Genomic DNA, 13,611 nt, shown 5'->3' on the forward strand with positions numbered 1-13,611 from the left:
AGAATGAATTAAATGATCTCACGCGGTGAGTAAAAGGGCTTACAGTGGATGAAGATATATTCCAGAGAAGGAGAGAAGTGTTTTGAAATCACTGTCACGTCTGTACACCAGCAGTTGTTGACAAAGAAGCAGATTCCACCGCCTCTTTTTTTGCCGAAGAGCGACGCGTCTCTGTCTGCGTGGAGAAGACGAAAGCCATCCAGTTGCACCGCGCTGTCAGGGACCCTTGCGCTCAGCCATGTCTCCGTGAAGCACAACACACAAGATGAGGAAATCCTTGTTCCTTCTCATCAGCAACGCTAGCTCGTCCATCTTGTTGGCAAGTGAGCGGACGTTTAAGAGAAAGATGCCTGATAGAGGCGTGCATAATCCCCGTCCGCGAAGACGGACAAGAGCGCCCGCATGTTTCCCTCTTCGGTGCGGTCTCCCTCTTTTGATCACAGAATGGACCAAATCCGCAGCTGACGTTAAAGGCCTACTGAAATGAATTTTTTTTATTTAAACGGGGATAGCAGATCTATTCTATGTGTCATACTTGATCATTTCGCGATATTGCCATATTTTTGCTGAAAGGATTTAGTATAGAACAACGACGATAAAGATTGCAACTTTTGGTATCTGATAAAAAAAAGGCTTGCACCTACCGGAAGTAGCGTGACGTAGTCAGTTGAACATATACGCAAAGTTCCCTATTGTTTACAATGATGGCCGCATGAAGTGAGAGAGATTCGGACCGAGAAAGCGACAATTTCCCCATTAATTTGAGCGAGGATGAAAGATTTGTGGATGAGTAAAGTGCAAGTGAAGGACTAGTGGGGAGTTGAAGCTATTCAGATAGGGAAGATGCTGTGAGAGCCGGGGGTGACCTGATATTCAGCTGGGAATGACTACAACAGTAAATAAACACAAGACATATATATACTCTATTAGCCACAACACAACCAGGCTTATATTTAATATGCCACAAATTAATCCTGCATAAAAACACCTGCGTGTTTGTTATGCTAGCTCCTAGCTCCTCTGCTAGCTCCTAGCTCCATAGAACACGCCAATACAATTCAAACACCTGATCAACACACACAATCACTCAGCCCAAAAGACCGTTTACCTAACCCAAGGTTCATAAAGCTTATATATTTTTAAAAAGTTACGTACGTGACGCGCACATACGGTCAAGTTATCGAATGTTTAGCAGCCAAGGCTGCATACTCACGGTACCTGATATTCAGCTGGGAATGACTACAACAGTAAATAAACACAAGACATATATATACTCTATTAGCCACAACACAACCAGGCTTATATTTAATATGCCACAAATTAATCCTGCATAATAACACCTGCGTGTTTGTTATGCTAGCTCCTAGCTCCTCTGCTAGCTCCTAGCTCCATAGAACACGCCAATACAATTCAAACACCCGATCAACACACACAATCACTCAGCCCAAAAGACCGTTCACCTAACCCAAGGTTCATAAAGCTTATATATTTTTAAAAAGTTACGTACGTGACGCGCACTTACGGTACGGTACGTGTTATGCTAGCTCCTAGCTCCTCTGCTAGCTCCTAGCTCCATAGAACACGCCAATACAATTCAAACACATGATCAACACACACAATCACTCAGCCCAAAAGACCGTTCACCTAACCCAAGGTTCATAAAGCTTATATATTTTAAAAAAGTTACGTACATACGCAAAAAAAAAGCCAAAGCTGCATACTCACAGTAGCACGTCTGCGTCTTTGTCATCCAAATCAAAGTAATCCTGGTAAGAGTCTGTGTTGTCCCAGTTCTCTACAGGCGTCTGTGTATCCAAATCAAAAGTCCTCCTGGTTAGAGTCTCTGTTATCCGAGTTCTTCCATCTTGACTGCATCTTTCGGGAATGTAAACAAAGAAGCGCCGGCTGTGTACTGTTGTGGCTGACTACGTTCGAAAAATACGTCCATTTCGCACCGACAACTTTCTTCTTTGCTTGCTTGGCTTCCTTCTCCATAATGCAATGAACATGATTGAAACAGATTCACGAACACAGATGTCCAGAATACTGTGGAATTATGAAATGAAAACAGAGCTTTTTCATATTGGCTTCAATGTGGAAGGCATACCCGTGTTCGTCGGGCTACGTCACGCGCATACGTCATCCTCAGAGGCGTTTCGAACCGGAAGTTTAGCGGCAAATTTAAAATGTCACTTTATAAGTTAACCCGGCCGTATTGGCATGTGTTATAATGTTAAGATTTCATCATTGATATATAAACTATCAGACTGCGTGGTCGGTAGTAGTGGGTTTCAGTAGGCCTTTAACAAGTCCATATGGATGATGGATCTGATGTTCAGTAGCTCTTCGCGGGTGTAAGAGCACCCGGACACACAATTTACGCACAAAAACAAACATAACAGAGCGCACGAGAGCACCGAGGCAGCCTTCATCTGCGCCATGATGATGACGTATACAAGGACCCAGAATGGCACCCATTAAGAGACATTATCTGGCATTTAGTTGTGTCCTATTATGCAAAACTAACTTTTCTTACCCATTGGTTCCTGCTGCTGTGTATTTAGGATCTGCATAAGTCCCTAAATTGTGTGCATGTCCGCCATTGTAGCTCACACCATCGTAATAAGCTTCTTTTTCTCTATCCTCTTGTTGAGCATTCATCCTCTGCTTTTGCCGTTTCTAATATAAAGTAGCATACAGTTCTAACTTTTATCTGTCAGTACTAACGCTGGCAGTGCAAAAACTACCATTACAACAAAGATTACGGTGAGATGACGCTGTTGAAGTGGAGCAATACGTATTTGTTTGTTTCTTGGAAGGACAATGTGCAGGTACATTAAGCAGATGACTGCACCATGCTAATTTCCATCTGTAGTCCTTTTATGGCGCATTTAACGTCCACAATTAAAATTACACAGGATTAAAAATACACAACAAAATTAAAACTTGTGTTGTACTTTAGATTGTCCGGAAGCCCGTTCCATTCTTTGATGGCTTGGTAAACGTAATTAAGACCGCCCACAAAACGGCGCATCGTTATGTTATGTAGACCACAAGGAAGTATTTTAAATGTTAAAAACAAAATCATAATATGACCCCTTTAAAGTGCCTTATAATCAGGAGCACCTTTTGTATGAGAAAAGGCCTGAAAGGCGCTTATCGGCAGTGCGCCTTATAATCCGGTGCGCCCTATGGTCCAAAAAATATGGTTTGTACATTTATAATTTATGTGCTCATTTTTTGTTTTTGTGTTTGGCTTTTTTGGCTGTAAAACGGCACTGCTGAGGTGGCAACAGTTTGCATCAGCTCTGTACTCTTTAATGTCTCTTATGTCCTTTGTGTACTTTAATCTTTCCCTCTTTTATGTTTTTGCCTTGTTCTTTGTGGACTTTTTGGGCCTGCACTGCAACCACATGGTTTTGACGTGCGCCTGAAAAAATGGCAGCAGATCACAGTAGCCCCTGAGATTTTCATCAATTTCAATTGGGCTAACTGCTGTGTGCAAATAATTTCCCCTGTGGAACAATAACGTTTGTCGAAGTCTAATAAAAGAGAATAAGGAACTAGTTAAAATATTTTGTGGATACTGTTGAACTGTCAATCACACACACCATAAATGAATTGAAAAATGTACCGTCGATACATGTGATTAACATCACTGATTACTAGTCACTGCAGACTTTATGAGAGCCAACAAACAATAATAATAAAACATCACATACTGACTAAGGTCTGCTGTCATTAGGATGCCGACTGATAGAATCTTGTTATAGTCCCATTTAGATAAAAAATTACTCATAATCCTTGGAACCAAGCATCTTTTTGTGTTGTTCTCGCCATTACCGGGTATAAATCAGGGCTGTCAAAGTGTACCAACTTGTCAGAATGTGTCCTCGTTTTTCTACTATCCAAGTGAAAGGCATGGTTTATGATGTACAATAAAGTTTGACAAGCCAGGAAACAAGGAAGCAGCTCATCAATTGATCATGTCAACATTGGCACGCAAGCTCGTGATCATGGTGCCGCTTTAAATAGTTTGTCTGCGGTAGCACGAGGGATGTCACGGTATGAAAATTTCTTATCACGGTTGTGACCAAAATTATCACAGTTATTATTATCACGGTATTTTTAAATGCGCTCAAATTTTCAAAAAGTATTTACATTAAAATCTTAAGTAGTTTTTTGTTTTGTTTTTTTAAAACAAACACATTCACAATGACTTCCTTTGTAGAAGAAACATTATTGTAGATAAAAACACTGTTTCATGGACCTCAAGTAGAAATTGAATGTGCATATGAAAGCAACACAAGCATTATAAACAAAGTAATATGGCAGAAACAACATTATAACATACATTGATAAAAGAAATGTGAAAATTGTACAAGATAGCACATTATGGACATATCCATCCATTTTCTACCGCTTGTCCCTTTTGGGGTCGCGGGAGGTATAGATGTGACTGCACTTTTTGTCCATTAAGATAAAACTAGTGTTCATGTATGAGATCTAGTCTTATACATTGGGCTGCACGATTATGGCCAAAATAATAATTATGTTTGAATCAATATTGAAATCACAATTATTGATTATGTTAGGTAAAACAGAGTTGGGGTGGGGTGTGAACGAGATGCCATTGTGTAATTTGTAATGTCTATTAAAAAAAGCTATAGATAAATGTTACCCATTTATTTAAAGACAAATGTGACCAGTGCTGGCAAAATGAGTCACAATGAGGAAATTTTAAAAACAGAGTTATTGTTATTTACACATTCTCCATCTAAAGACCTTCAAAATGATATATGGTTTGTTGGAATCGGACAGAAAATGACCGAGTTACATCCGATTGAAGTCGACCAAGTTTGAGGGTCCGTTTTGAGAAAAAACAGCTTAAAGTTTACTGTTCCAGAACAGAATGTTCCAAAACAAAACTCCATAGCAACCATACCTTAAAAGTCCTTGTAGCAACACCAAAATTGGTACAATTAAAGTCAAATCCCATGTCTAAAGGAAAAATATATATTCAACTCTATTGAAAATGGTTATGTACAAAAATTTCAACACTGTTATGTCACAGTTTTTTTGTTCACTGGTCAGTTTGTCAGCTGGTCAGCTGTCCGTAAAATTCCTGACCAGCAGCACTAAGAAGATTCGCCGACTGCAGTGAATTTAGCGCACTTGCAATTGCCTGTGTACCCTCTCCACCTTCTAAATCCATTACGGAATGTAAAACAGTCTAACTTATCCACAAAAATAATAATTAAATGTTCGAAAATCACCTTTTTTCACCAAATATTCCGCTCGAATTACTGTGTTGTTTTTCATCAGGGCGCTGCCATGATACCACAATGCACCGCGCGGGGTGATTCAACCAATGAGGGTACGCCTCACAGCGACCGGTGTTCCGGTTAGCAACAAGCCGGATTTTTTTACGTCGGGACAGGTTTAAAAACTCGAATTATATTGGTTCAGAATGGCGTCATCGGAATTCCATGCTCATTTTTAGAAAGTACGTAAACTTGGCGTCACGATGATACCAAATATGGCTAGGGGGATTCCCCCTTATTGCCGCGAGTGAGCGTTGAAAACACTTGATTTTCTCAAGGAATTTTAACACAAAGGACTAATTTCTGAAGACATACCTTGTACAAAACCTTCAAATAAAGGTGATTTAAGATGTTTTCTTGCTATTTCGATGATTGGGATCGGTAGATTGTGGCTTTATGGACTCATTTTTGTGAAAATCTCAATTTCAACCAAGATACATTTTTTTCACTTATTTGCCTGTAGGTCAAAATTAGCCTGTGCGTATTCCGACTCATTTTGCCAGCACGGGTCACAAATATTAGCTTGTATTGTTCATTAATAATATCAACGTGTCATATTTTTCTCATTACATGATGCCTTTATCTCTATTTTTACATTTTGATAGAGGGAGGTATTTTTTTAAGTTACCGGTATGTACCTTTATATGTACATGTAGATGTACAACCTTTTTACCTGTTATTGACTATGGAGATGTGTTGTACATGAATGCTACTGCTGTGTGTCTCCACAAGCTCGATAGTGTGTACCACGGGGCTCTGAGATTCATCACCAAATGCGCTCCCCTTACTCACCATTGTGTGTTATACTCAATGGTTAACTGGACGTCTTTAGGTGCTCGACGCCTCAATCATTGGTATGTGTTCATCTACAAACCTATTCTGGGTATCTATCCATCTTTATCTGTCTAGTATTTTAACAAACAAACAAGGTAGTCACAATCTTTGTTCAATGAATGTTCTGCAATTTGTTGTCCCCAAAGTAAGAACTGAACTGGGCAAGAAAGCATTTAGGTTTTCAGCACCCAAGGCTTGGAATAACCTACAATCAAATCTTCAACTTCAAGTGAAGTGAAGTGAAGTGAATTATATTTATATAGCGCTTTTCTCTAGTGACACAAAGCACTTTACATAGTGAAACCCAATATCTAAGTTACATTTAAACCAGTGTGGGTGGCACTGGGAGCAGGTGGGTAAAGTATCTTGCCCAAGGACACAACGGCAGTGACTAGGATGGCGGAGGCGGGGATCGAACCTGTAACCCTCAAGTTGCTAGCACGGCCACTCTACCAACCGAGCTATACCGCCCCAAAATATATTTTAAATTACGTTTTTTCATTAATTAAAAATTTGAAAGGTATTACTAACCGTCGGAAATGTTACCACGGTTTATCATTACACCATTTACAGTTACATCCCTAGGTTGCACTTACAATAACAATACCAGTAATGCTTGGTTGATATTCAAGTCACAAAATGTAAATGGAGTATTGGTGGTGGTTTTTGGATTGTTATTTATTGTGTTTAAATATGGGCAGAATAGTGGACGTCTCATTGGCTCCGCTATAAGCAGACTTTCATCTACGTTCATTTTTTATATATATATATATATATATATATATATATATATATATATATATATATATATATATATATATATATATATATATATACACACACACACACACACACACACGTTTACATGTACCGGTATATATAAACATGCTTGTATTGTCATTAAACATATTTGACTTGTTAACAAAAACGACTCCTTCATAAATAAATACATTTTATGTATAATTGAGGTAGATCCCTTCAACTTGGTCAATTGAAAAGTAGCTCACCTGCACAAAAAGTGTGGGCACCCCTGTACCATATTATATAACTTATGCAGAAATTGTGCATTTTTTTCTGGCCCTACATGAGCAAGACAGCATCTGAAATCCCTCACTTTAAAGGGCTAGATTCATACCCACTACTCCTACATGCAGAGAGTCATTGGGACACCACTACCTTCACGGAAACGCGCAAAATGTAGGGATGGGGCTAAAAAGTAGGGTGAGTGTGTATTGGGATTGGGCCTTCGCTTCACTTCATTTCACTCACTCTTACTTCTGTGGCGTCTCTGTGTGTTTAAGAGCGCAATGCTGTTGGAGGAGAAAAATATTTGATGTGGGACTGAGAGTTACCATGCAGCAGGAACGTTGCCACATCTTGTTTATAAAGTATTTAGTTTGTTTACTGGGATGCTCACTCGTCCTTTATTTAACTGCTAACTTTGTCAGTGTTCCAATGACACAAATACTAGCTAAATGTTTTGTCATCTCATCGAATAGAACGCAGGCTGAGTTGTCAGTGAGGCACAATAAAAATGCCGTGGCGGCGCGCCACATTCAATTACATTAAGGACAAACCCTGCACATTAATGTTAATAAAATTCTAAAAAAATATTAATTGACCTCTTAAACCGCCAACGGTTAAGATAAGCTAGCCAGTGGTGGCATTGTTATATTTTTTGTTTTGAAAAATTTTATTTTAAGCAAGTTGTAAACAGACCCTTTTCCCTGCTTGATTGGTCAAATGTTGCCATTCCAATTGTTTTTTTGTTTTATGTGAGATATGCTGTGACTTAGCTCTCCCAAAAAAAATTGTTGATTTGATTTTATTAGATATGCTGTTACTTAGCCCTGCAAAAATACACAATTTTTGTGTGCTCAACACATCAATCTGAAAACGTAATGTTCTTTGGAATTGTCGTCTCAGTCTTCCGTCATTGAGAGTTCAACGTGTGATCTTTAACTGCATCACCAAATTCAAAAGCTATTTAGCATTGACCAATAATTGATGATTGTGAGAGTAGTGTGAGGAACTCTTGCACACAATTCACTGCAGGTGACAGTGATGAGATTTATGAGTGAGTTTTATAGATGTGTATATATTTTCTTGCTTATGTAGATTCTGAGGGTTGTGAGTATGCAATGTTTTGTTATGGAATCCACAGCTTTATAAATGTAGCCACACAACAGATGCTTCATCGTCCGAATGCATGTAATAAGCCTGTATCAAAGGTTGTTTGGCAAACCAACACAGAAGAGACAATAAACTTACCACTAAATCCCAGTTATTAAGCTCAAGAAGGGTGATTGCCTCTGCAATGTTGTCAATTCCAGTGCAAAGCTGTAAACAGAAAAAATAAGAAAATTAGTTTAACGATTCGTTTTAACAACGGTTCGTTTTGACTTGATATTTGTGGTTGCCGATACAATTTAGGGAGGTCGGCTTCAACTCTGGCGGAGAACCGAGGAGACAATCAAACTTGACTATCTAGTCCCCAAACTTTTGGACACATGGGAATAAAACATTTGGCCAGGTTATCTACAGTATTTCTGTATGCGTGTATTATGTGTATATATATATATATATATATATATATATATATATATATGTATGTATATGGCCCGACAATTTCATTGCAAGATTATAGTCAAATCTGACTCTCTCGAATTGAATTGTCATCTATTCCAAGACACTCCTATGAAAAAGTCCACTATTTTTGGTCGCTCATTTCATTAAGTGAAACCACCTTGTTATATCGATTTGTTACACATAGATTTTGGAAAGCCTTTTTTCTGGCAGGCTTGATGATTATGGCTTAAAGTTAATGAATACCCAAAATTAAATGTCTAAGAAAATTAGAATAGTGTAAAAATGTCAATATTGGAAAGTCATAGTTTTACGTTTTAATCACTAACTCGAAACACATACAAAGGTTTCCGGAGTCTTTAAATGGTCTCTCAGTCTGGGTCAGTAGGATACACAACTATGGGGAAGACTGCTGGCTTGACAGATGTCCAGAAAACAGTCACACACATTCATTCTATCCAAACAGAGTGGTGTATGCGAGAATATTCATAGAAATGAGTCAAATGAGAAATGTAGAAGGAAACGGAACACCACCAAAAAAGGATAACAGTAACTTGAGAAAATTGTCAACCATGAAAATTTGAAAATCAGAAAGTCCCAGAGTCTGAATATGAAGGGGATTGCTTGAAGTTTAGTGTGAAGTTCTCACAGTCAATTATTTGGGCTGCCATGCCATCTGCTGGTGTTGGTCCACTGTGTTTTTAGAAGTCCACTGTCAATGCAGCCCCCCAGCAGCAAATTTTAGAGCACTTCACACTTTCTTCTGCATTCAAGTTTTATGGAGATGCTTATTTCATTTTCCAGCAACTGGTTTAATGGCCATAGTAGTACTGTCCTTGATTGACCACAAACTCACCTGACCTGACCCCCACTGAAAATCCATGGGGTATTGTCAAGAGGAAAAGAAGAGATAACAGACCTAACTAACAATGCAACAATGAATGTCGCTACCAAAGCAACCTACGCTTCCAATGGCCTAAATCACTTTCACGCCATGCTGCATTGAAGCAAGAAGTCATTTAAAAGAAGACCCCACAAACTATTTAGTGCATAAAAATTAGCCCAATATTTCTGATCAAAACATATTTTTGCTGATCTTCTAAGACATTGAATTTGGTGTTTTCATTATCTGGAAGCCAAAATAATCAAAAATGTAAAAAATACAGGCAGGACGTACTTAACCATGTAATAAAATCTATATAGATTTTACATTCTAAAATGAGTGACAAAAATATAGAACTTTTTTATATTCTATACAGAACAGTTACAATTGAGAAACAAAGATATTTCATAGACCTGGGGGATAATTCGATTTTAGCGATATATTCAAGTTTTTTGTGGCAGACGATTTAAAAATTATAAAATCTTTTTTTTTTTTTTCTCCTCTTGCTCTGGCATACTTTTTGCTCCTCGGGAGCTTCCATAGCTTGCGCTCTCAACTTACTTCTTTAGCGCCACACATAGCAAAACATGGCTAATGCTTATGCTAACGAGAGCGAGACGTTTTTTTCCAAAGGAAAGAAAAGTGTTGTCAGTACTTTGGTTTTGCGGCAACAGGCTTGGAACAAATGACTGCACAGTGGAAAAGTTTTTTTCAAAAAGGCATCTGCACAACAAATTTCTTCCAGCATCTGAAACCGAAGCCTCCAGCCGAGTGCGGGAAATACAACTCTTAACGAGGCAAACAAGAAGCAAACTAATGGGATAAAAATCACATTACTATGGTGCATTTACACCAGGTATGTATGATGACGCCATCATTGTATGATGAGAAAGAAGCACAATGCGTAGCGCGATCACTAAAGCAGTTGCTCTGCTTGTTTTTATATCTCTGCAAAAAATAAAAATAAAAATAGGTTAACAACTGTAAATCGATTTTTTTATTTTTAGGCCAGGGGTGTCAAACGTACGGCCCGCGGGCCGGTTCAGGCCCACAAACAGGTTTTATCCGGCCTGCGGAATGAGTTCGCTAAGTACAAAAATGAGCCGAAATTTTTGAATGAAAGAAACTGCTGTTGTAAATGTGTCCACTAAATGTCACAATAGCAATTATTAGTATCTTTGTAGATGATGCTACATATGTGCAAAATAAACCACATGATGTTAGTGCACCAGTCGAAGAAAATGAGCACACTACATAAATAACATCCTCTATTTATTTTAGATATTTTTTTATCTTGATAGATTGAAAATTAACATCAATATGTTCCTTTCGGGTACTCCGGCTTCCTCCCAACTCCACATGCCCCTGGGATAGGTTGATTGGCAACACTAAATTGGCCCTAGTGTGTGAATGTGAGTGTGAATGTTGTCTGTCTATCTGTGTTGGCCCTGCGATGAAGTGGCGTCTTGTCCAGGGTGTACCCCGCCTTCCGCCCGAATGCAGCTGAGATAGCTCCAGCACCCCCCACGATCCCAAAAGGGACAAGCGGTAGAAAATGGATGGATGGATGTTGACTGATGAACATTATCAGATAATTTATTCAGAAAGTATAAATAACGACAAATAAAGATAGAATACTATTAACCGCAACATGTAAGTGTAAAAAAATAAAAAACATGATTTATAAATTTTCAGAATGTGCTTGTTCTATTTTTAAACATAGAAAACAATCTGAAGTTGTCTTTGTTTTTTAAGTTATCGTGCTGTGATTTCCCACTTGGGAGTAGATTTTTCTCCATGTGGCCCCCAAACTAAAAATGAGTTTGACACCCCTGTTTTAGGGCAATATCGCCCAGGCCTAATATGTCATGATAATCTCGACAACATTATTTGAAGACTGTAGCAGCGCTTTGAACGTTAAAACAAAGTGAAGTTTGATGTATTGCGACTATACTCGACTGCATTTGACTCTTAGAGGAATATGACAACAGTATGTCTTTAAAGTGAATTACTTCACACTCTGTAGGTAACATTGTTTACACGGTAAGATCACCATGACACACTGTGTGAGACGTGGAGAAGTAGGACAACAGTTATGAAGATCTTTCAACCCACTAAAAATGTTGTTTAAGATCGGTTAGTTGAGTGTTAAGAGCACATTTTGACTGCTGTTGACAAGAGAGACAGTTCCATGCTAATAACAGCCTTCTGTTAGCAAGCTGTCAGTTTGTTAGCTCACTGTGCTTGCAACAGAAAGAGAAACTGATTCTCGGTATGCCACTTGGCTCAAATGTAGACATATTTACACCAACAAACTCTTGCAAGTAACAATGACGTCACACACACCTGAAAGTCTGCCAGAATCATCTCTCTGTCCGTGTTGCTGTCGCCGCTGTGGGAGGCCATGGCAATGACTGGCTAAAAGCAACGCTTCTTCCACGGGCTCTTATCTCTCGCTCGCTTCACGGGACACTAAAGTGTAATAAAAAACGTTCAATTAGATGCGATAACCGTTTGGAGCGCTTAACAAAGGAATATATTTAGCTTTGTTTGGAATTTAGCTGCTGGAGGCAATCATTCTACACGGTAGCGTACTGTTTGACGCTTTACGGCAGCTGACGTAAAGTAGTGACAAATGCCGTAACAGAGCCGAGGACGTGATGCATGCTGTGAGTTATGTGAGCCACCCATAAAAGATGTACGACTAATATTTAAAAACTAAATATAAATATACAGCGTATAATACTATTAATATCAATAATTATCATCGTGATCATCATCATTCAGTATTTTATTACTTGATGAAATAAATTAAACGAATAACAATATCATTATAGTGATAAACATATCGTATATATGTATTTTGACAACAACCCGACAAACATATTATTATTATTATCATACAATATATATATACAAAATTCCCTGTATTTATTTTTAATGCCAAACTTTTATGACTCTTTTAAGGGCTTAATTTTCCATAAATGTTCTCATTTTTATGTCACTGTTTTATCTCCCAACTAAATCGCCTTCTGAGAAATACTTTAATTCAGTGTTTTTCAACCACTGTGCCGCGAGATACAGTCTGGTGTGCCGTGGGAGATGATCTAATTTCACATATTTGGGTTAAAAATATTTTTTGCAAACCAGTAATTATAATCTACAAATTATTTGTTGTTGTTGAGTGTCGGTGCTGTCTAGAGCTCAGCAGAGTAACTGTGTAACCTACTCAGTGGCCTAGTGGTTAGAGCATTGGCGTTGTTGGGCCTATTTTACGGGGGCTCAAGCCCCCCTAAAATGTTCTTAAGCCCCCCTAAATAATTTATTGTTAAAAAAATAATAATAATAAAAATCTTTTTTTTTTTTTTTTTTTTTACAAATACATGCCGACATATTCATTATAAGCCCGAATATGAGTTTAAATAAATAATCATATAACCTGTCATTATTCACTCAGTTTCCCCTCACTTCATAGTGTAAGGTAGAGAGCCCCTTTAGTGCGTCGGTATCCAATCCATTCCACTTGTTCATATAGAAAATGCCCACATCACTCAAAATCGAGTCCGCATTTTCTCTGCGACCTTGCTTGCGGTCCTGCAGGTGTACGAAGCACATTAGCACACAGCACTGCAGAACAAGAACCTTGTGTCTGCAATTGTAAATCATTTAGTTTTTAAGTTTTGTGTTTCTTGTAGAATCTATATAAAGTAATATACATTAGCCTATTGTTAAAATAATGAAAACAACATCATTAAATATATTTGTTTTATTGTATTGTTACATTAATAGCTGTTGTATTATTATAGGATGGCTTGTTAAACATTTCATAGGATTTTCAGAGGGTGGAAAAACCAAGACATTTAATATAAAATGTAAAATGAATAAATACATAAAAAGAAAGACAAAAAATTGTTAAAAGCCATCATCCCGGGGAGCATTTAATTTCGTCCCGTGCATTTTTTTTACCGTCCCCGGGACGACAAG

The 13,611-nt window shown here is 38.1% G+C and overlaps 1 protein-coding gene across 1 annotated transcript in view; it reads right to left on the reverse strand.

Moving 5' to 3' along the window:
* Positions 1 to 12,281, reverse strand: part of faf1 (Fas (TNFRSF6) associated factor 1) — a 223,865-nt gene extending 211,584 nt beyond the window's left edge. The window contains exons 1-2 of the mRNA XM_062038546.1: positions 11,974 to 12,281; positions 8,430 to 8,498 (exon numbers count right to left, since the gene is read on the reverse strand). Coding sequence (XP_061894530.1) covers positions 8,430 to 8,498; positions 11,974 to 12,033 — 129 coding nt within the window. The 5' untranslated portion in view covers positions 12,034 to 12,281. The remainder of the gene's footprint in view (positions 1 to 8,429; positions 8,499 to 11,973) is intronic.
* Positions 12,282 to 13,611: the final 1,330 nt, after the last annotated feature.

This window comes from Entelurus aequoreus, linkage group LG27 (genome assembly GCF_033978785.1).
Source record: "Entelurus aequoreus isolate RoL-2023_Sb linkage group LG27, RoL_Eaeq_v1.1, whole genome shotgun sequence".
NCBI classification, from domain to species: domain Eukaryota; kingdom Metazoa; phylum Chordata; class Actinopteri; order Syngnathiformes; family Syngnathidae; genus Entelurus; species Entelurus aequoreus.